At 61.7% G+C, this 22,357-nt stretch overlaps 1 protein-coding gene across 1 annotated transcript in view; it reads left to right on the top strand.

Moving 5' to 3' along the window:
• Window positions 1-18,605, top strand: part of CACNA1S (calcium voltage-gated channel subunit alpha1 S) — a 67,855-nt gene extending 49,250 nt beyond the window's left edge. Inside the window, exons 21-41 of the mRNA XM_019637996.1 lie at window positions 5-153; window positions 530-731; window positions 1,132-1,290; window positions 2,588-2,698; window positions 3,355-3,438; window positions 6,750-6,806; window positions 7,660-7,788; window positions 7,936-8,001; window positions 8,435-8,526; window positions 9,154-9,313; window positions 10,173-10,300; window positions 11,202-11,298; window positions 11,624-11,726; window positions 12,590-12,691; window positions 12,956-13,080; window positions 14,422-14,550; window positions 15,264-15,514; window positions 16,761-16,852; window positions 17,513-17,604; window positions 17,797-17,925; window positions 18,072-18,605. Of these exons, the coding sequence (XP_019493541.1) occupies window positions 5-153; window positions 530-731; window positions 1,132-1,290; window positions 2,588-2,698; window positions 3,355-3,438; window positions 6,750-6,806; window positions 7,660-7,788; window positions 7,936-8,001; window positions 8,435-8,526; window positions 9,154-9,313; window positions 10,173-10,300; window positions 11,202-11,298; window positions 11,624-11,726; window positions 12,590-12,691; window positions 12,956-13,080; window positions 14,422-14,550; window positions 15,264-15,514; window positions 16,761-16,852; window positions 17,513-17,604; window positions 17,797-17,925; window positions 18,072-18,323 (2,709 nt within the window). The 3' untranslated portion in view covers window positions 18,324-18,605. The remainder of the gene's footprint in view (window positions 1-4; window positions 154-529; window positions 732-1,131; window positions 1,291-2,587; window positions 2,699-3,354; window positions 3,439-6,749; window positions 6,807-7,659; window positions 7,789-7,935; window positions 8,002-8,434; window positions 8,527-9,153; window positions 9,314-10,172; window positions 10,301-11,201; window positions 11,299-11,623; window positions 11,727-12,589; window positions 12,692-12,955; window positions 13,081-14,421; window positions 14,551-15,263; window positions 15,515-16,760; window positions 16,853-17,512; window positions 17,605-17,796; window positions 17,926-18,071) is intronic.
• The last annotated feature ends 3,752 nt before the right edge of the window (window positions 18,606-22,357 follow it).

Here is a 22,357-nt window from a genome sequence, read left to right as displayed (position 1 = left end):
TGTCAGGGGCTATTACTACGTGTACAAGGATGAGGACCCCACGCAGATGCAGCTGTACCCCCGCGAGTGGGTGCACAACGACTTCCACTTCGACAACGTGCTGTCGGCCATGATGTCCCTCTTCACCGTGTCCACCTTCGAGGGGTGGCCGCAGTGAGTGAGGGCTGGGCCTGGAGCTGGGGGAGCCACGGTCGGGGCAGGGCCAGGCCCGCGGCACGTGCTCAGCCACCCCTGCCCACTCTGGTGGTCTGCAGGACTGGAGTGCTGACCGGTCCCTCCAAAGAGTCTGACTGGGGAGGATCTGAGCAAAGGGGCTGTCCCCACCGCAGGGGCATCCTACACCGAGGCGGGAGAGAGGGGCACCCCGGAAAGGCAGACCCGTTCCAGGCCCTCTCCGTGGCACGGCTCTGACTCCTCCGCCATCGCCCGGCTGTTCACAAAGCTCCCTGGGCCCCCATGGCCGGGGCACAGAGCCCGCTGTCCTGGCCTGGCCCCCAGCCCAGTGCCCTGTCTCCTCCGCCCTCCCCAGGCTGCTGTACAGGGCCATCGACTCAAACGAGGAGGACAAGGGCCCCGTGTACAACAACCGCGTGGAGATGGCCATCTTCTTCATCGTCTACATCATCCTCATCGCTTTCTTCATGATGAACATCTTCGTGGGCTTTGTCATCGTCACCTTCCAGGAGCAGGGGGAGACCGAGTACAAGAACTGCGAGCTGGACAAGAACCAGGTGCCTGGGCCGCCTGCCGGGGCGGAGGGGACAGGCCTCCTGGCTGTGCCGAGCTCTGGGGCTGGGGTGACCCCGGATGCCCTAATGAAGCCCAGCCCCAGCCCCCGCGCTCCCCACCCCATCGCCAGTCTGAAGCAACACCAGCTGGTAGGGTGGGGGTCCCCTCGTGGGGCCCTCATGATGCCCAGAGGGAGAAGCCCTTCAGAGCCCCGGGATGGGCTGCGCCGTGTCAGCAAAGGCCCGTGATGACTCCGAGGGCCCCCCCCCAGCCAAGGGGACGCTTCCCCTCGGCGGTTTAGCAACCCCCGCGCCCCGGGCTCCGGGCCTCCTCCAGCCTGTGGATGTGGGTGTGGAGGAGGCGTGGGGCCTCGGAGCTGATGGCCGCCGTGTCCCGTCTCAGCGCCAGTGTGTGCAGTACGCGCTGAAGGCCCGCCCCCTGAGGTGCTACATCCCCAAGAACCCATACCAGTACCAGGTATGGTACTTGGTCACCTCTTCCTACTTTGAGTACCTGATGTTTGCTCTCATCATGCTCAACACCATCTGCCTGGGCATGCAGGTGAGGACCCCAGATGCACGGACCCAATGCGCCGGCACCGGAGCAGGGCAGGGTGTGGGCAGAGCCCCAGCCTGGTCCCCCAATCTACTCTTCCCGCCACCTGCCGTGTGCCAGGCACGGTGTGGCCAGGTGCTGTGCGGGACAGACCAGGGAACCGGCCCCACACCTGTTGCCAGGCACCTAGCAGTTTATTAAGGAAATAATTCAAGCACTGTAGGAGCTGGGCGATTGTGAACGGGAGGCGGCCACGCAGGAGGATGGCGGAGTATAAGATCCACAAAGTGCCCCCACTCTGTTTTTCTGCTGCTACACATCTGGATGGTTGAGTTGGTTGGAATGTTGGCTCTGGTCCCAAGAAGAATGGATTTAATATTCGCAGAACCAGAGTCTCTTAGGAGTTGAGCACACATTACAGACAGTTATCAGTCAGCAGTGGTAGGAAGCCTTAATTAAGCATTTGATCCCTTAAGGCCTGTATAAACAGAACCACGCAGTGAGGCTCCCTGGTCCTCGGAGGCCAACACACACCCAAGGACGTGCCTGCCCACCGCCAGGCGGGGGGGACGTGGGAGGGGAACCCCCGTGCCAGCAGGGCCCGGTCAGAGAGAGCATCATGACCAAGGGCTCGAGTTTGGGCCGGAACCGGGCAGCAGACTCGGATCATCCTGCCAGGACCAGGTGGGATGGGGCAACCTCCAGGCTCTCCTGAACTACCTGGGGAGGTTTTGTGGAGGAGGTGGGAAGCCATCCACTTTCCAGGGAAAAAAGAGGGTAAGAGGCTCCTGGGAAGTTTTGTCAGGAAGGTCATAGTGGTGGCTGAGGGGCTAAGGTTCTCGCTTCGAGCTACACCCCGTCACGGGGGCCAAGGGCACATGCAGTCGGCTTGGTGAGCTCAGCGCCCACCCGCCCCGGGACCCAGGGCTCTTCTCTCTTGGTTCTGTGTCCAAACGACCAGACGGAACCTGTCACAGCACTGCGAGGGGGCCTGCTCTGCTGGTCACCCCAGAACAAACATGGGAGCAAGCCTGGGCTTGCGGCCTGTGTGCAGATAAAGCCCCTCAGCAGGGCTTGGAGGGGGGGCACCGCTGCTTGGGGGAAGTGGGGGTACCCGTCAGACTGGGTAGAACTCAGGGGAGTGTGAACCAGGCTCCTACTGTTTTGAGATTAAAAATGGGGTTGCCCGAGGCAGGGGGTGGGGCCACCAGGAAAAGGGCGGGGCTCTGGGAATGCCACGAGGGTGTGCAGGATGGGGGAGCCCGGCCCTCCCAGCCCTCTTCCTGTGCCCCCCCCCCCACAGCACTACAACCAGTCCGAGCAGATGAACCACATCTCAGACATCCTCAACGTGGCCTTCACCATCATCTTCACCCTGGAGATGGTCCTCAAGCTCATGGCGTTCAAGGCCCGAGTGAGTGCGGGGGCCACAGGGCTGGAGGAGCTGGTGGGACCCGGCGGGGCGGGGACCTTCTCACGGAGCACCCCCACCCCAGCCTCACCTACAGAAGGCCCTGCATCCTGCGCACGTCTGCTCCCCGCCTGCTCGCTGCTTTGGCCATGTCTACCTTCAGACACAGGGCGGGCAAGATAGTTGGGCTGCCAGCCTGGCTGGCAGAGGACAGAATGGATACTGGCTGCCCCTCCCCAGAGCCTGCCTTACCCTCCTGCCGCCCTGAGCTACTGATGACTCAACCCAGAGCCGGGGTGGGCGGGAGGACCTTGCTGTGTCTTTGGTTCCCAAGTCCACTCCCATGTACCCACCCAGCCACACCCCCAAGCAGGGTTTCGAGGGCGGCCGGGTGAAAGAGCTCCCCGTGCAGACCAGGACCCCAAATCCTGAGTTCCCAACCATACCTTCCCTCCGCCCTGACCCACCACTTTATGCTCTGGAGGAAATAAGGAGCCAAAGCGGGGTACAGGAGTGGGGGGGCGGGAGAGCGCCAGTGGACAGGGGAGCCCCCTCGGCCTGGCCCGTGCTCTGCGTCCCCATGGCAGGACCACCACACCCTGCTGGCCGCCAGAGCTGTTCCTCCCAAAGCTCACCCAGGTTGTGTCCTGTCCCCCCAGGGCTATTTTGGGGACCCCTGGAATGTGTTTGACTTCCTGATTGTCATTGGCAGCATCATTGATGTCATCCTCAGCGAGATCGACGTGAGTGTCAGGCGGGCGGAGCTGTCCCTGGGGTGGACGGGGCCATCCCTGGGGTGGGGGGAACCGTCCTTGGGGTGGGCAGATGCGCGTGTCTGGTCCACAGATGTTTGTAGGGGACCCAGTGCGTGTCACCCTGGGGTGACAAAGGTGGAAATGACAGGAGTGACATGCCTGCAGAGCAGACAGACCACTCAGATCCCAGGCAGACATAATGGGCGTGCCAGCCTGTCCGAGGCAAGAGCTAGTGGACGGCAGCGGTCACCTCTGGGTGGGGTGGTCAGGGAAGGCTTCGTGGCAGCGGTGCCTGGAGGAAACACAGACGGACTGGAGTTGGGGAGCAGAGCAAAGCACCACGGCAGGGCGTAGGAGCAGCAGAGAGCAGGAAATAAGGGCAAAGAAGGTTCCGGACAAAGAAGGTTCCGGGCATGCGTGGTCTGGTTAGGAGAAGTCTGTGAACACGCGGAGGGAGGAGGCAAGTAGGAAGCCCCTGGAGGCTGCCACGGGGCAGTGCGAGGGTGAAAGGGTCCTCCCCACAGCTCACCTGGAGGCAAGGGCAGGACGTCAGAATGGCGGGAAATAGAGGCTAGAGATTGGGGCCGGTGCGGGAGCCGGTCATCATGTGCTCCCCACTTATCCAGTGACTCCTGCGGGGCTGCAGTCACAGCGTGAACAAGGGCGTTGGGGAGAACAGGCACCAAAACCCCAACCCGTAACACAGCAGGTGTGCCGAGCTATGTAAAGACAGAGCAGGTCAAAGCCTCAGAGGGGAGGGAAGGAGAGGACAGGTCGGTGTCAAGGTGGCATCTGAGCAGGGGCTCGAATGAAGCCAGGCAGGAATGGTGACAGTGTGCTGTGGGGGAGGACCAAGTTCGCGCGAAGGCCCTGGGCCTGAGTCCCCACTGCCAGGGAGGGCAGTGGGCGTGAGGGCGGGCGCACCGGGCCCCCTGAGGCACAGCTGATGGGATGAATGCATCACAGGAGAATGGTGGGTGCCCTGCAGCCCTGGGGCAGGGGCCTGAGTCTGGGTGGGCCTGGTCAGCTCAGTGTCCCCTGGAGTCATGCCTGCAGCCCTGGAGCCTGGGGAGAGGCGGGCAGACCCCAGGAGCGTGTGGTCTTGAGGGCCAGCAGGCAGGGCGGGGTGCTCGGTGCAGGCAAGGGTGCTGGTAACCTGGCAGGTCCTGGGGCCCACACTGAGCAGGGAGGCAAATGTCCCCAGGAGCTGGACCAAGAGCGTGGGATTGGGGGGGCGAGGCCCTGGGGGTGCAATGAGAAACAAGAAAAAGCAATGGGGGGCAGGGAGGCTTCTGCCAGATAGACCCACGCTCAAGACCTTCAAAGCCGCGCCCTCCAGGGGTGGCCTCGCTGAGGGTCTGAAGCTAAAGGTCCCTGCAGGGTTGGGGGGACGGGGGACAAGGATGAGATGGTTCAGGGGCTGGAATATAAAGACAGCTTCCCTGTGGGCGACAGCCTGCGAGCTGCCTCCTGGGTGGGGGCGCAGGGAGTGTGGAGAACAGCACGCATCTCATGAGTCACCCTGACCATGGCCATGGTGGGATTCTACTGTGGGGGGCAGTTTTGGCTCAGGGGGTCCAGCCAGGGTCTCATCCACACCTAGGCTGCCTTCTGAACTTCCCACGGCCCAACGAGGAGCAGTTTCAACTGCCAGCCCAGGGGTGAACCTGACGTTGGGTGGAGGGGGGGAGCAGGTGGCCCTGGAAACCCCTGGGAAGGGCGAGGTGAGGGGTTCGCTGAGAAAGGTCTGGAGTCTGTGAGGAAGGCGCCTACAGGCGAAGCCCTGGCAGGGCGTGTCCCCTTCTGGTCACTTGGGGGCCGCGCCGGTGGTCTTGGGGGGAGCCTGGCCTCAGAGTCCTGCTCAGCCCCACGTACAGAATAGACAGTGAAAGGCTGACCCCTCTCTGCTCAGATCCCGAGGGGCAGCTGGGCTCAAGACCAAACCAGTGCATGCTGCCGTTACTCTGTTTTCGCTGGAAACAGCTTCCCAGGGGCCCCCGGTTTGAGAACAGCACTTGTCAACCAGCACAGTCAGAAGAGAGAACTCTAAATAACAGCCCAGACTAAAGCGAGCTGCCTCTGCACATCTGAGGTCCGCGCAAGGGAGGCCTGGAGAAATCTAAAGTTTCTTCGGTGCTGGAGGACCAGCAGGTGTCGCTGGGTCATTATTTGATTGTTAGGAGCATCAGGTGTCCCTTACCAGCAATGTTTGTTTGCAGCCGTGTTAAGACTTGAAACTCAAATGCTGATTTATATTCCTGACACACAAGCCAGGGAGGAGGCTAGGCCAGCACTGTCCGTCTGAACTTCCTGCAGTGACGGGAGTCCAGTCTCGCGTGGCTGTGGGTCACGTGGATTATGCTAGATGCAACTGAGGGGATGGATTTCTACTTGTATGTCATTCCCACTGATTCAAATAGCCACACGAGCCTGGCGGCCGCTGTATGAACAATACAAGCCAAGAACGCCCTGTCACCCTGGCTGCAGATGAGGCACCCAGGGCACAGTTACCCCGAAATCAGGTCCATCGCCCAGAGGCTGACTTCACCGGCCTGGGTGGGGACCCAGAGAAGGGACACATATATTTTTAAGTTCTCCGTGTGATTCTGATATGCAGCCAGGGTTGAGAGCCAGTGGTCCAGGGAGACGCCGCCCAAGAGGCCGCCTCTTGGTGGGGAAAACCACCGGTGTGCTGGGAACCAGCCCACCCGAAAATAACTGGAATATGAAGCAAGGACGTCCCCTGTCCGGGAACCCCAGAGCAGGGCCGCCCCTGACACGTGGCCGAAGGAGAAGCTGAGTGTGAGAGAGAAACGTGCTCCACCCCGAGCCTGCCCTTTAAGAGCCCGGCCGTGAGCGGGAAGCCATGGTCCTGCTCCCAGGCCGGGGCGGAGAAGCATCTGGCACGTCCATAGGGCCTCGGTGGCACAAGGGTGCTGGTCAACGCCCCTGGACTCAGGGGGGTAGGGATGTACCCCACTTATGATGGTGCACACGTGCATTCTAACGTGACCCTCAGGGAGGTCCCCAGCATCACGTACCCCAGACACACAGGACGCGAGCCTGAGCCCCTTGTCAGCTGTAGATGCAGCCTGACCACCAGCTGGGACCTCTCCGCGGGGGGTTTCCCGCCGCCTCCTGCTGTCTTTCCCCAGCCTGCCGCCCCCTCCCCACGGCTGCGTCCCCACCTCAGGTCTCCACGCCCTGCCCCCCTTTTTCTCTCGTTAACTTTTCCATCGTCAGTCCTGTCTGACACCTCCCTCCCACTGTGCCCCCCCCCTCGTCTCTTCTCTCCACAGACTTTCCTGGCCTCCAGTGGGGGACTGTATTGCCTGGGTGGAGGCTGCGGGACCGTTGTAATTCCAGGCTGCATGAGCTCTGTGCTGCGGCTTGCATGCTCGGGCCTGGTCGTGGGTTGCATGGGGTGGACCCCACACTCAGGACTCCCTTCCCCAGAGCAGGCCCCCCAGGGCCGGGTTAAGGTTGGGGCAGGGGCTCTGAGCTAGACCGTGCATGGTTGGAGTGGCTGTCTCAGAACCCTGGGAAATGGGGCGAGGGGTCCCTGTGGCACCCTCAGTGCAGAAGGGGACATCCAGAGAGGACTGTGCTGCTGGCTGGCAGAAGACCTTAGTGACAGGTCACAGGCACAAGGCCTTTGGGGACACAGGAGCTGGGCAGCGGGCCCTCCCCTTCCAGAGTTACCAGGTGTCTAAGGCTAGCCCAAGGTCAGGGGCTGGCCTGGCTTAGGACAGCCATGTGTGGGATGGGGTGGTGGGGACTAGCCGTGTTGAATTATGGTGACAGAGCAACACAGCTTTAGGGAACCTCTGTACTGGGGGAACCCTAGGGGACGGGGGCAGGAGAGCTGCCAGGGTCCTCGGCTCAGTGGCAGCCCGAGGACAAGGTGAGATGAGGCAGAAGACCCCAGAGGGGCGGCGGTGGGCCCGGTCCCTTTGGCCTCTCCTGAGAATGGGCTCCCTGCATGCTTGGCGTGCCACACTCACCCCATCCTCCCAGCTGGACAAGCCCAGAGCCCTGAGCCCAGGATGGTCCGGCACCGTCATGGCCGGGCCGTAAGCCCCACCGTGCTCTCCCACCGCGCACCCGCCCCTCCTGCCTCCCCCTGCACCCTGTCCCCCCCACCCCACCTGCCCCTGACCCCGCGGAGGTGCCACCCCCAGGCTGACTTCTGGGGCTGCCGCCCCGCAGGACCCAGACGAAAGCGCCCGCATCTCCAGCGCCTTCTTCCGCCTGTTCCGGGTCATGAGGCTGATCAAGCTGCTGAACCGGGCAGAGGGGGTGCGAACCCTGCTGTGGACTTTCATCAAGTCCTTCCAGGTGAGCTGTCCAGCCCGCTGCTCTGGGGCCGTGCCAGGCGGGCACGGGGTGGAGCTCCGGGGGGACCTGGGGCCCCTGGTGAGCTGAGGGGGGCGGCAGGCTGCAGAGGGAGCAGGGGGCCCTGTGACTGACCCGCCCCTCCCGCAGGCCCTGCCCTACGTGGCTCTGCTCATCGCCATGCTGTTCTTCATCTACGCCGTCATCGGCATGCAGGTGAGAGGAGGGGCCCCAGCCGAGTGCGAGGGGCCTCAGGGACGCCTGCAGAGGCTGGGCCCTCGCCCCTCCTGCCTCTCACCCAACAGCGCCGGGGTCCCCCGGCAGCTGCAGTGCATCTCGGAGGCTGCCACAGGCGCAGGCCGCTCAGCCCGTCCCCCCGACGGCCCTGTCCCCCTTCCCTACCTGGTGTCCCCAAGTCCGCGAGCTCCCCATTGGGAAAGGTCGTCCACCTGCTTCTTCTCTGGGGCTTGATGGGAAGAGCCCCCCCAAATGACCACGCAAACAGGCCTATGTATTTGGTTTCTGGTCTGATGCGGCCGTACGGGAAGCGCGTCAGCAGCAGGTTGGATGGGCTGGGGGTGGCTCAGGTGGGAGACGGCTGCGGGCAGGCTCTACGGAGGCTCCCCCGTCAGCCCTGTGTGGTTTGCAGATGTTTGGAAAGATCGCCTTGGTGGACGGGACCCAAATAAACCGGAACAACAACTTCCAGACCTTCCCGCAGGCTGTGCTGCTGCTCTTCAGGCACGAGGCGCCCCTGCCCCCTGCCCGCCCCCACTGACCCCTGGGCCTTTGCACTGCCCTCTGTGCACTGGAGGCGGGGCTGGCTGCCCGGCGTGACCTGTGCGGCCACACGCGACCTGCGCACAGGAGGCTGGGGCTCTTGTCCGGGTCGTTTCTGGAAGGCAGCTCTGCTCACCGCTGTCCACGGCATCGCCACTTTGCAAAGCATTTCTGAACAAGCGGCCCCATGTCTTCATTTTGCACTGAGCCCCCAAAGGATGGAGCCGGTCCTGTTCCCCCACTTTCATCCCAGAGCCGGAGGCAGAGGTCCAAAGGCCTCGATGACCTCCAGCCCTGCTGAGCTTGGCCAGCACAGTGCTCCCTTGCCGTCCCCCACCCCCACCAAGGACTCGAATTGTGGATTGATTTTGCCCCTCCAGCCAAGAAACCCCTTTGCTCTCATTTAGCTCCTCCCCCAATAGGTAGAGCCCAGAGGGGAAACTGAGGCCCGGCATGCCCTGAACGGCACGGCACACCCGGGGGCTGACCTCCCCACCTCAAGGGGCGGCCCAGTCCGCTCTCCTGCCCCCACCCCGGGCTGCTGACCACCCACGAGCGGGTGGGCCAACAGGAGCCCCTCCCTTCCAGGTGTGCGACAGGTGAGGCGTGGCAGGAGATCCTGCTGGCCTGCAGCCCTGGCAAGCTGTGCGACCCCGCGTCGGACTACGCGCCCGGCGAGGAGTACTCGTGCGGCACCAACTTCGCCTACTACTATTTCATCAGCTTCTACATGCTCTGTGCCTTCCTGGTGAGACGCCGTGGGCCGTGCCGTGCTGGCCGGCTGGGCGGGTGGGCCTTCCTGGCCAGCTGCTGGCGCTCGGGCTTGACCTCAGGCCTTGTCATCCTCAGTGTGCTTTGTCGTGGTCCAGAGGGGTGGCTACAGGTTTTCCTTTTTGTTGTTGTTGTTGGAATTCTTTTCTAACCAAAAGGATTCATGAGGCTCTGTCCTAACTGGCAAGGTCTTCCAACAGAGCTGCTTGGCCTCTAGTCCTCCCATGAGGAGGACCCTGAGACCCTGGAAAGCAGGCCCCCCTGGAGGCCCCCATCATGTTGGACTCGGGGCTGCTGTCTGCTCGCTTGCGGGGAAGACAGGCAGCTGGCAGCGTGCATTGGGCCCTCGTCCCCTAGCTTGGTTTTCTCTCCTGTACGCTCAGAACGGTTGTGTGAGCACCTGATGAGTGCCAGGCCCTGGGCTCAGTGCAGGGGACAGACACGGGAGTGAGACACAGCCCTGGGCTCACTGGGCACCAGGGGGGTCTGTGTCAGCAACCCTGCAATTCCAGGGGACACCCGTATATACAGAGAAGGCTACAGCAGTAGTAGGGGTGCCATCCCACAAGGGCACCGAGCAGGGGAGATCCCTGGGGAGGGGACGAGAGGCTGGCATTGGAGGAGCTGGAGCTGGGTGACAGAGGATGGCGCCAAGCTCCCTGGCCAGAGCTCACAGCTGGGACACAGGCAGCTTGTGTGTGTGTGGGGGGACACAGGTGGTTCAGAAGGCCCAGGTACGGAGAAGCTGTGGCCCCCGTACCCAGCGGGCCGCTCTCAGCCCCCACCCTGTCCCCGTACCGCCTGCCATGTTGGGAACCCTCGGTCACCTGTTCCAGATCATCAACCTCTTTGTGGCCGTCATCATGGACAACTTCGACTACCTCACGCGGGACTGGTCCATCCTGGGCCCTCATCACCTGGATGAGTTCAAGGCCATCTGGGCAGAGTACGACCCGGAGGCGAAGTGAGTCCAGGCTGCAGGCTCCGTGCTGGGTCCTCCCTCGCCTGCCCCCCCTCCATCCTAGACCTGTCCTGTGTCCGAAAGGCGATCACCCTCCAGTTTAATAAGAACACACGGGCTTCCTCTCCCTTCAATATTTAAGGTCCCAGATCAGAGATCTGCAGTTTCTCAGGGTTGGAAGGAACCCCACTGCCTGACCACCGTGCCCTCCACCCCCAGGGCCAAAACCCCCTGGACTTCATGGGGTAATGGTCACCCAGCTTCTGCGTGGATACTTCTAGGAGTGGGGAACTGAACAGCTCACCAGGCGCTCAGCCCAGGGCACTCACAGTGTGGTCCACGGACCAGCAGCTTGGAGCCTGATACAAACGCGGAGCCCCCTGCCCCGGCCCCAGCTGGGTCAGACCCTGCATTGCTCGTAGCCTGGTCCTCAGGGCATCTGCCGGCACCTCTGCCTAGCGTCCTTTCTAAAACAGAAGTGAGCTCATGCTTGATGACTGTCCCAGGTGCACTGTGGCACTTAATCCTTACGATAACCTGTGACACAGGTCACAGGTGGGCTTCCGCCTCCCTTGAACCACACCCACTGCTTCTATTGAGATAGTTCGAGAGCCCGCAGCCAGCTTGATCAAAACCCAAGGAAGGCTCTGCCGTGGGGAAAAGGGGCCCAGGTTGCAGCCCTGGGAGCCCTGCTCTGAGGGAATCCCGGCCTCTGCCTGCCCAGAGGGAGCCCAGTCCTGGTGCCAGGCATCCGTGAATTCAAACATCATTTCTTCTCCACAAGAAGCAGGCTCCCCACTTCCGAAACATGGCTGGGGAATCAGGGTGCATTCACTCCCCTGTCCCCTTGGCCCACTCTCTGGGCGGGGCTGCCAGGTCCCCAAGCCTGTGTGTCCTCCTGCAGGGGCAGAATCAAACACTTGGACGTGGTGACCCTGCTGAGAAGGATTCAGCCCCCTCTGGGCTTTGGGAAGTTCTGTCCGCACCGGGTGGCATGTAAGGTAACCTGAGCTGCCAAGAGGGCGCCCCTGGAAGAGGGGGAGGCCCAGGGGCCCTGGCGGGGAACTGTTGAGGGCCTGATTGGCTGTCACCTTGGAGCAGTCATCGCCTGGGTCCCCACATCCCTCCCTGAGGACCTGAAGTCTTGACAATGTCCCCCAACCCACCCCTCCATCCCCTCATGAAGGGCTTCCTGGTCAGCCCGCCCCCCTTCCCCCCACCCCGCTCGCATTTCCTGGCCTCTTCCGGACCTCAGACCAGGTGAGGATGGCCCGCAGGCTTGGCCAGTCCTGGCTCAGCAGCGCGTCCCCACCTGTCCCCACACAGCGACTCGTGGGCATGAACATGCCCCTGAACAGTGACGGAACGGTCACCTTCAATGCCACACTCTTCGCCCTAGTCCGCACGGCCCTGAAGATCAAGACAGAAGGTGAGCCCCTCCCCCGCCCCCAGAGGATGCGTTTTCTGGTGCAGATTCTGCCAGATCCTCTGAGCTGAAGGTTGGAACCAAGAGTCATGGGGAAAAGCAGGGGGAGAGCCCGAGACCATGACCACAAAGTCACCGTGGCCCTCAGGGCTCAGAGGGAGCCTGACATTCTCCACTGAGCAAAGGTCATAAGGCTCTGTCCCCGCACAGCTGTGTCTGTGGCCCAGAAGCGGCAGTGGGGGGGTTGCTGGGGGTGCCCGGAGGTTCGGGCCTGGTCGTGAGCACAGGAGTTACTCAGGTAGCACTGGGCAGGCAGGCAGCCTGATGGCGTCCTCACCGAGCTCTGCTGAACCTGCTGATCCCGACCTGCCGGGGAGACAGACTCGGTGAGAGCAGGGTGGGGTCTCAGGACTGTCCCTGAGCCCTCGCTTGGGAGTGGGCTGTGTCAGAGCCATCCCCACGGGCGGTCAGGACCATTGCAGGCGGCTGAGAGCCACAGGCCAAGAGTCAGTAAGAAGCCATGTCAGAGCACAGGGAGGCGGCCTGGGTCCTGGGGGCAGACCCCAGCACATGGCATTTGATGGCTTTGGAGGGAGGAGGGAAAGGGGGTGCACAGGAGATGACAGCCTTCAAAGTCAGCCCTCCTGAGCCCGGGGAGCCCAGGCCTATGGGGAAGTGAGTGCAGGACCCCAGGACCGGGCTGCCCCAGGGGGACAGGGACACCCTCCCCCACGGCCAGGGCCCAGCTGCCACCAAAGGAAACCCAGCCAACGTTTCCTGAGTGAGAAGTTCAGAGGTGGCCTCGTCAAGCGTAGTTGGCTCGGCCTGGGTGACGTCGGGCCGCTCTGCCTGTCCCTTGTCCCCAGGTAACTTCGAGCAGGCGAATGAGGAGCTGAGGGCCATCATCAAGAAGATCTGGAAGAGAACCAGTATGAAGCTCCTGGATCAGGTCATCCCTCCCATAGGAGGTGGGTGCTGCTTCGAGAGGCTGGCGCCCAGAGGCAGCTGAGGAAAGGGGACAAGGGCTTCTGCGTCTGAGCATGGCCCGGGCCCCCTGTAAATACCTCAGGTAGACCCCGCAGAGGCCATCAGGGTAGAACCTGCCCACTAGCCAGGCCAGCTAGAGGAGGGGGGCCTGACGTACCCTGTCCTGGCTCCGCCTGGCCCCTACTCTGAACCTCATGTCACATCGCCACCGGCCTTCAGGACACCCCTCGTTGGCCCCTCTGCAGATGACGAGGTGACTGTGGGGAAGTTCTACGCCACGTTCCTCATCCAGGAACACTTCCGGAAGTTCATGAAACGCCAGGAGGAGTATTACGGGTATCGGCCCAAGAAGGACGCCGTGCAGATCCAGGTGAGTCCAGGTGAGCCCAGGTGAGTCCAGGTGAGCCCAGCCCGAGCCCCAGGCGACCCTGCTGCCGAGCCAGGTCTCAGGGCCCCGCTCCCTCTCCGCGTCTGAGGAAAGGAGATGACAGTTCTGGGTGGTCCATGATGGGAGACGTTTCAGCCTCAGAAGAACCAGGAGCTTTTGCATCTCTGCGCGATAAGACCGTAAGGATTGGGGTTTTGCTCAAAGGAGAGGTTTGAGCTAGACAAGAGCAATATTCTCCAAAGAGGTCAGACCTCCCAGGCGGTGCTTGGAATGAGCCACTGCGTACGCAAAGGAATTTACACCTTTACTGTTTTATCTCATCTGCTTTCTGTTTCTATTTTTTTGGTGTTAGTTGCAATGCACCTAATTTATAAATTCAAAAAAAACATGCATGCACGTAGGCTGTGTGCTCAAAATTTTATTTCTATTTTAATTTTCACGTGGCAACAATCTCACAATTGTAAAAGTTGCATGTATAATACAAACATCTTTTTTTTTTTTCCCCTGAACCATCTGAGAGGAATTCCCACCATGATATCCCATCAACCCAGGACACTTTCAGGTGTATTTCCTTCAAACGAGGGCTTTCTCCAGCATCATTCTCAATGTGCCACAGTGCAACCCCCAAACTCAGGACGTTGACACTGATACATTCCTGCCCACGCAAGCGTCACCAGTTGTCCCAATAACGTCCTTTACAGCACAAAGATGCAATCCCGAGTCATCCATTGCATTTAGTGGCCATAGCTCTTTAGTCGCTGGCACCTGGGACAAGTTCCATGGTCTTTCCTTGAACCTTTTGAAGATTACAGGCTGGGGTATCCCTCAGTCTGGGTTTGTGTGGTGTTTCCTCGTGGTACGTTTAGGATACGCCTCTTGGACAGGAATGTCACAGGAGTGATGGCGTGTTGTCATTGGCAAACTATCATGCGACACCCAATCTTGATTTGTCCCATTGCTGGTGATATGAACTTTGATCAGCTCCAAAGAATTTTATTAGTGGCACGTGCGATCGAGAGATCATTTGTCTGGACAGCTGTGCTGACTAAAAAGATTGATCAACCTGGAGGCCTGGGAGGGAATGAAATTATCCATGTGGTTGAGAGAAAACTCCTTGGGGACCCGAAGGGTTTGGACTATTTCAGAGGCCAGAGCAGGACCTGGTGGCCTCGTAGAGCCCTGGGTCATTGAACGAGCCGGAGACAGAGTGGAGCCAGAACTGAAGCCCCAGTTGCAAGGCTTAGAAATGAGTCAGGCCGTGGGGAGCAGCCTGGTCTCCCGTCCTGTGTTGGAGGGGTCCCTGACTCTCCTGTCCGTCCCCAGGCCGGACTGCGGACCATCGAGGAGGAGGCTGCCCCTGAGATCCGCCGGACCATCTCAGGAGACCTGACGGCTGAAGAGGAGCTGGAGAGAGCCATGGTGGAGGCCGCGATGGAAGAAGGGATATTCCGGGTGAGGGAAGGCATGACCGCCCGTGGGTTCTGGCCCCGGGGACAGCAATGTCCCCCAGAGAGGCAGGCCAGGAACCCCGCCATATAGGAGGGAACGTGGAAACTGAAGACACCCAGCACCCTCATCCCTGCCGACGCAGGACCAATGACCCAACCTCCTCGAGGTGTCAAATAGAACATCCTTTCCCGTCTTCCTCCACCAGGTGTCACCGTTTCCTCCCCTCCCCACAAGCCCTAGTCGGCCCTCATCCGTCACAAGCCCCCGCATTATCAAATGCCTCAACGGCTTCCAGGGACACCAGTTCTCAGTCTTCAGCCCTGTCTACTGACGCTGTCGAACTGCAAAGTTCTCATGAGCACCTGTTAAACCTTCTTGGGTCATTCATGAGAAAATGATGGTCCAAAGAGATGATCTGAGGTGTCCAGTAGTGCTTAGCAAGGGGGTTTCAGGGGTGGGGCTGTGACCAGCCCTCCAGACCCCCAGTTCTGTGCTCGCCCCACTACGCCGTGTCTGCATCTCCTGCAAGTCCTGTCCACCCCTTCAGCGTGAGGACTCTCTGAGGGGAGACGGTCTCTTCTCTGGCCCCCAGCCCGGTCCAGTCCCCTCTGTATAGTGTCTGTCTCCCCAAACCATCACTGTGCCCAGAAGCCTCGTCCCACACCAGCCGTCACCCCCAGCCCTGCTCTCAGTCCTTCCACTATCCTTGTCCCTAGAGGACAGGAGGCCTGTTTGGCCAGGTGGACAGCTTCCTGGAAAGGACCAACTCCCTGGCCCCCGTCATGGCCAACCAGAGACCCCTCCAGTTTGCCGAGATAGAGATGGAGGAGCTGGAGTCGCCCGTCTTCTTGGAGGACTTCCCTCAGGACCCGGGAACCAACCCCCTTGCTCGTGCCAATACCAACAACGCCAACGCCAACGTTGCCCGTGGCAACTGCAGCCATAGTGACAGCCCGGCGTTTTCCAGGTAGTGGTGGCACCTGCCAGGCCTGGATGTAGGGGCCCTGGGGCAGGACTGGGAAGACAGGGTCGGTGGGCCCCAGGCTGTTTTGGAGGGGGTGCCCTGAAATGTGTAGCGTCCTTCGCTTGCTTTTGTGCCCTTTGGAGACCATCCGGCACTTAATGCTGGACTGCAAAGAGCCTGCAGCCAGCAGGGGGCAGCCTCGTGTCGGCATTGGCGCCGGGTCAGTGGGGCTCCTACTGCATCACCTACAGCAGGTCTAGGAGCTGAGAGCCACTGCACAGGTTCCGTTAGGAAAGGGACCTTCAGCGGCAGCACATGCTACAAAACACCGTGAATGATTAAGGGCCACTCGTTGGATTTGGGGCCCAGGGAGGTGCCACTGCACTGGGTGGTTCCCATCTCTGCAACCCCAAATCTGCAATCACATCAGTGTCATGGAAACAGTGGGCTGGGGATACCTTCTCAGTCCTCATGTAGGGGGCTGGGCACCACGCAGAGCTTCTGTTCTAGGCAGGGGGCCGGGAGATGGAGGTCTCGGTGGCCTGGCCAGGCTGAGTCCCAGGCCCTCAGGGGTGGGCGGGCCAGGCCAGAGGCCACCTCCCACGGCCCCGGGCCACGGGCACTGCCTTCCAGACAGAGAGCCGGGAATTGGGCCCACACCTGGAAGGATGCGCCTTGGGGTGACTGTGCTGCTAGGTGGTGTGGAAAGACGGTTGTTTCCCTGTTGAGGGATGTGTCATGTGATACCACGGGGACCGAATCATTTCAAAGAGTGGGTGTCCTGAGAATGCAGAGGGGGTGTTGATCACCATGGGCTGGAAAGGTCGAGAACTGAGCTCAGCAGAGTGAGGAACACCTGGGGGGCTGTCAAAAACGGCAGAGCCTGGGCCTGGAGCGGGAAGGGGGGGCCCATGGGGCGGGAAGGGGGGGCATGCGGCCTTGGCTAGTTCTTAAAGTCCCCGGGGGAACCACTGTGCAGTGTCCTTAGCGCTGAGAGGCTGGAGCTGGGCCCCGGAGGATGAGCAGCTGCGGGGAGGCTGGGAGGACAGCACCTCTGACGGGGGGAGCCCTCGAGCGAGGGGCAGCGGTGGGGCTGTGGGGACGCAGGGCGGGCTGGGCAGGGCGGTGGCAGCGCCAGCCCCGGGGTCAAGGCTGCGGTGCGATGGCGGGTCCAGACCCTGAGGGAACAGGACGGATGGCAGGAGACCCAGCAGCCCACTCTAGCTCACGGGCTTTGCTTCCGTTTCAGCGTCCACTATGAAAGGGAGCCTGCTGGGGAGACAGACACCCCCGCAGCCAGAGGAGGAGCCCTGGGTCTGTCTTTTCTGGGCACCCAAGAAGGTGGGTCTCCTCCCAGGGGCCTGGGGAGCCCGCTTTGCCTGGCAGCTGGGGAGCCTGGCCGGGAGGACCGGCTTGGGAGCCTGTTCAATGAGAACCAGCTGGGCCTGGAATCAGCGCTGTCAGGGCCGGCTCCTCGTCCAGGCAGAGGGGAAGGGTGCCATCTGGGGGACTGAGCGAGAGCGAGGGGGAGCCCTGAGCACAGCCCCGGGAGCCTTGGCTCTGGGCCTGCCAGCAGATGACCTGCCCATCTCCCAGTAGGTCCTAGGCCGCCGTGTGTGACAGTGGGAGCCCTGAGGATGCTGGAGTTCAGTGGAGACGTGGGTCCTTGCCCTGCTCCCAACACACACACCCCTGTGCTCACATGCACACCAACGCAAAACAGCTTGGCCGGAGCTGGTCAGACTCTGGCCAGACGCCCCAGCCCACACCCACAAGGACAAGGACCAGGGCAGTAGGGTGTGCTCGGGGGACGTGGGGCAGCGGGTGCGCGGCGCATTCCGCCAGCCTGGACTGGGGCCTCTGCACGTGTCCACCCTCCAGGACGCCTACCCCAGCCTGAGGGCCTCTGAGTGTGGCTCACTGGACAAGCCCAGCTCTGTCGACTCAGGGCCGCTGGCAGAGGTCACAGTCCCTCCTGTTCTCCCCCCATGTTGCCCACAGGACCCCTCAGCACATCCTGTGCGGAAAAGCGGAAAGGACAGCTGGCCCAGAGATTGGTGCCCACAGCCCCGGCCCCTCCTGCCCCCTGCCAGGTAACGGGGCAGCGCCTGGGAGGAACTCCAGGCCCAGGGAGGGCTGGACGGTGGCTTCCGGTCCATTGCAGAGGGGACCCGACGCCTGGGTCTGTCCCTTTCTTGGGTCTTGGCTGAGGTTCCCTTGAAAGAGCTGGGGTTTCACCGTGCCCAGCATCCTGTCGGGATCTTTGTTTCTGTGCATTTGAACAGCCCCCAGTGCCTGAGGTGAGGAGGCGCCCCACACCAGGGTCTCTGCCTGAGCAAACCCCCCACAGCAGTAGGACCCAGGAGGGTCCGTCCAGATGCCCGGCTTCAGCTACGGCCCTGCTGATCCAAGAGGTGAACCCAGGGCTGGGCCAGAGCTGTGGGCCGCTTTCAGGGGTGGCCCTGGGTGGCCTGGGGAAGGGTGTGGGCAGGGCCAGTGGAGGCAGCGCCCCCAGCAGCGCCCCGGGAAGACCCTACTCAACCGCCTCTCCTCCCTGCAGGCTCTGGTTCGAGGTGGCCTGGACACTTTGGCGGCGGATGCTGGCTTTGTCATGGCAACGGGCCATGCCCTGGCAGACGCCTGCCGGATGGAACCAGAGGAAGTGGAGGTGGCAGCAACTGAGCTGCTGAGAGGACGGGAATCCCTGCAGGGCACGGCCAGTCCCCTGGGCTCCCTGAGCCTCAGGTCCTCCCTGGGCAGCCTCGACCAGCGTCAGGGCTCCCAGGAGACCCTCATTCCCCCCAGGCCGTGAAGCCCGCACCGCCTCGGCCTGGAGCGGGAGCCAGCATGACCGGTGCTGGGGACGGAGCTGCTGGAGCGAGAAGGTTGCCCAGCATGGCAGCCTCCCCGTCAACAGCTAAACGGACAGTCAGGAAGCCCCCAAAAGTCAGGAGGAAGCAGGTTGGCAGGCCCGTCTCCTCGCCAGACTCAGGTGGACATCCTAACGTCCTTCACATCGGCCTGGTCAGTGCGTATCTGTCTGGCATAAGGCCACTCCCCAGACATTAAAGCCTCCAGGCCTGTGACGTGGGCACCTGGCCTCTGCTTGTCCCTTGTCTTGGACCTTTCCCTTCACTCGTGCCCCCCATTTCCCTCCCCTGAACCCCTTCTCGTGGGGTCGGGGGCCTAGGAGAACAGAGGGGGCTCTGGGCTGTGACTCTACAGGAGGCAGGAGGGGCCCACCGAGCTGTCCAGCAGCCGCACCTCCGCTCACGCCGCACGGCTTCTCACTGGCCAGGGTGCCCTGCCAGCACCGGCCTCAGAGGCCCCGGCAGCACCGGCCCACAGCCTTGGGTGTCACAGATCCACAGGCTCCACGGCCCCTCTCGTCCACACCAGGTGACAATGAGTGACAGTGGCCGCAATTGGCCAAGTGCCTCCTTGCGCATCACACCCCCACCGCAGCCTTGTGAGGTGCAGGTGGGCTCCGTTTTGAACACGTGACAGTGGAGGCACAGAGAGGAACCGCGTGTGCCTGTGGTCACACAGCCCACGGAAGGCAGCGAGGACCCCAGGTCCCAGCACGGCCCTCCCCCACTCTGCAGTTCTACCTCCTCGCCTCCCCTCCTTCATGAGCTTAGCCCAGAGCTCACTCTCTGACCGTTGCTATGGTAACTTGGTCCCCCTGCAGCCTCCTGCCACACCCCCAGGGCTCCTGGCTGCCCCCCAGTGTGAGTGCCCAGGGTGGGGGAGGGGACTCACTGGCTGCACTGCAAACCCGGGGCCCCGCCTCCCGGGGCACACAGCTTCCTTTCAGTGCCGCTCCTGTAAGTCCTCTGTCCCCAGACTTCAGCACCAGAAGCTTGTCCTCACCCCACCCTCAGTGAGAGCCTGGCTGCCCCCCCACCGAGAAACACAGGCCCCACAAGGTCCCTCCCTCAGCTCCTGTCCCCAAACCGGTGAAGTTGCCTGCTTTGTCTCCTGCACAAAAGGAGCAGATTGTGGAAGGATGGGTATTCAGGGAGCCGTGGGGGGGGGGCAGGCAGATTTGGGTGGGACAGGCCCCTCCTCCCAGCAGCACCATCTGACAGAGACAGTGTACCCACAGGCGCTGGGGAGCCGCCTTCTGTCACCTGGGGGCACTGGCCAGGGGCAGTGTCTGCTGGTCCCCCCCTTCTCCCTGCCAGTTCTCTGCAGACTGGGGAGCTCGGCTGCTGGGTGGGGGATCTGTCCAAAGGGGTGGGCGTGCAGCTGGTGGAAGGGGTGGGCACAAAGCTGCCAGGGTGGGGACTAGGGGAGCCCTCCCGCCTGGAAGGGGTGGCACTCAGAGGAAGGTGCAGGGCCCAGCTCCAGGCCATCTTCAGAGCAGGCAGAGCTCCCTGGCGTGGCGCTGGCACCTCTCCGGGCCCTGCTCTAGCCAGGCTGGGCGGCTCTTAGGGGAGGGACGCGACTGCACTCCGCGAGGGGCCCCGAGCACACCCAGCCTTGGGAGCCGGACCCACTGGGATCCCGTTCGCCCGCTCCCATGCAGTTTTCAAAGGGGGTAATACTTCCTGCCTCTAGGGTGTTCGTTGCTGGGTATGGATGCGACGCTGTTAGGACTCCGCCCCTGGCAAGAAGCCACCGCTTAGATCCTGTCAGATGCTGGCTAGTGAGAGAGCCGGACATTGCAGGCCGGCCTCGGGGGGCCCTGGGCCTCAGTGGGAGGCTGGGCAGCAGCGACCCTCAGCCCGGGCCTCTCGCAGGCCCTGGCAGCTCCGCGACGGCCACGGATGGAAGGCCAGCTCCCGCTCAGGTCACTATAGATGGCACAGCCAGCACAGAGCTGACCTTGACCCCCATTCTGCTGGCACCTGATCCCAGTAACATGTCACTCTGCCTTGGGGCTGACAGCTCAGAGTGCCAGGTGACTCTCCCCGCCCCACCAAGGTCCTATTGTCATTTTACTGATGAGGCTCCAGGGGCAAGGTCTCGTAGCCGGTAACGGGCAGAGCTAGGCCTGGTCCCCAAGCTTTCTGGCTCCGTTGCTCTTTCTCCTGTGTCACACAACTGTTCCTAAATAGAACGTGACATCCAGTTTAGAAAACCAAGGCACAGAGCATCTTAAAAGAAACTTGCCATAAATATGGGGCAAAATAATAATTCTGGTGTTGAACAGCAGCTGACAATGCTAGGAAGTCAGAGAAGGGTGGGGGTGGAGGGGAAACAGACATGGGGGTTCAGAGGACTGACTGCTGTTCAAGTAAAATGAACAAAAGGGGTTCGTGGTGGTGAGACGGGAACCTGAGACCCAGAGGAGGAAGGCGTCGCGTCCCCGCAAGGTCACTGTGTCAGCCAGGCTTCAGCGAGGAGCCGGTGACCTGCGCAGCGGGCAGCGAAGGGAAGGCCGGCCTTGGAGCAATCCGGCGTCCGCTTTGAGCCGTGGACTCTCTCTAAATGGCTCCTGTCTCCGAACAACGAGCGGACATCCAGCACACCCAGCTCATTCGGCGCCCTGGTCCTCGCAGCGCCCTCTAGACAGTAGGTGTTATCATTGCCGACCCCATTCTGTGCCGAGAACACTGCGGTGCCACGGGGCTCGGCCAACGACCCGAGGTCACCCGAGGTCACGTGGCCGAGGTGCAGAGAAGTGGGGTGTCTGACACGGGCCCGCACGATGGGAGACAGGTGAGGGGCCTCCCCGTGTGGCCTGTTTCTAACTCGGGTTAAGACTGCCCACTCCTCGCCCTGCTCAGGCCTGGCTTCTCTTCGGCTTTTCCGACCTAGTTTGGAAGTTAGAGGGAAAAGGAAGTTCTTTTCATGCCTCTCGGAATGGAATCCTCACTGGTCCGTTTCCAATTCCCCCAAGGACCTGCGTCTCCGACAGCTGGCACAAGTGCCAGGAAATAGGGGCTTGGGGAGAGGACGCAGGTGAAATTTCCAGGAGATGATTGCACCTCAGGCCAGTGTGGACTGTCAAGGCGAAAGGGCCTGGGAACGTCTCCTGAGCATCACGCTACCTGGGGCGCTGGCACGCTTTGCTGTCCCATGAAATCCTCGGTCTGGTTGCATTTTGGGGTAGCTGGCACTTACCAGGTGACTCTCGTGTGACCTGCACCCCCCTGCTCCACCATCTCCTCTTATTTTTGGTGTTAAATGCCCATGCGCTGGCTATGCGGGGTCTGGCTGAAGCGAATCTGTATTAAAATCCGAAGAATGCATCCTGGGGAACTGGAACCCCACAGGCGGGGTGCGCCTCTGTGTTGTTGTAATGGGGGCAGGCAAAGCAGGGGCTGTGGCTAGGACTGCCTTGGAGGCCTCCTCCTCATGGCCAGGTCCAGGGAGGGCCGGCCCCTCCGTTTCTTACGCCTCCTCCCGGGGCTGTGGCTTCATCTTCGTCCCTTTCCCTTTCCCAGTGGGCTCCCTGCCTGCCCCCCACTGCATGGTCTCCTTTTGAGTGTCCACCCTCCTCCTCTCCTCTAATTCCTCACCGCTGTCCCCCATCTGGCTAGGGGGCAGACCCTCCACGAGCCCGCTGGCCGAATGGGGCCGGGCAGCAGCCTCAGCTGCCCTGAGGTGGCCGGGACTCCTCTCAGCTGCCCCCGTGGCCCAGGACAAGTCCCCAGCCACTCTGTGCCTCTTTGAGCAAAGAAGTTGGAACAAGTTACCTTTTTTAAACCAATTGAGTTAGAATTAACAAAAAATAAATGGCACATAGTCAAACTGCACAGTTTGATTATTTTTGAAAGATATGTACACCCGTGGAGCCATTCTCACCATCAAGAAAATAAGTATTGGGCTGGCCGAGTGGCGTGTTGGTTAAGAGCTGGCTTGGGACACCAGAGGGCCCCGGTTCGGATCCCACAT

The sequence above is a fragment of the Hipposideros armiger genome, unplaced genomic scaffold, assembly GCF_001890085.2.
Source record: "Hipposideros armiger isolate ML-2016 unplaced genomic scaffold, ASM189008v1 scaffold_37, whole genome shotgun sequence".
Taxonomy (NCBI): domain Eukaryota; kingdom Metazoa; phylum Chordata; class Mammalia; order Chiroptera; family Hipposideridae; genus Hipposideros; species Hipposideros armiger.
Note: the sequence above shows the minus strand (reverse complement) of the source record. Positions and strands in the feature narration are given on the sequence as shown.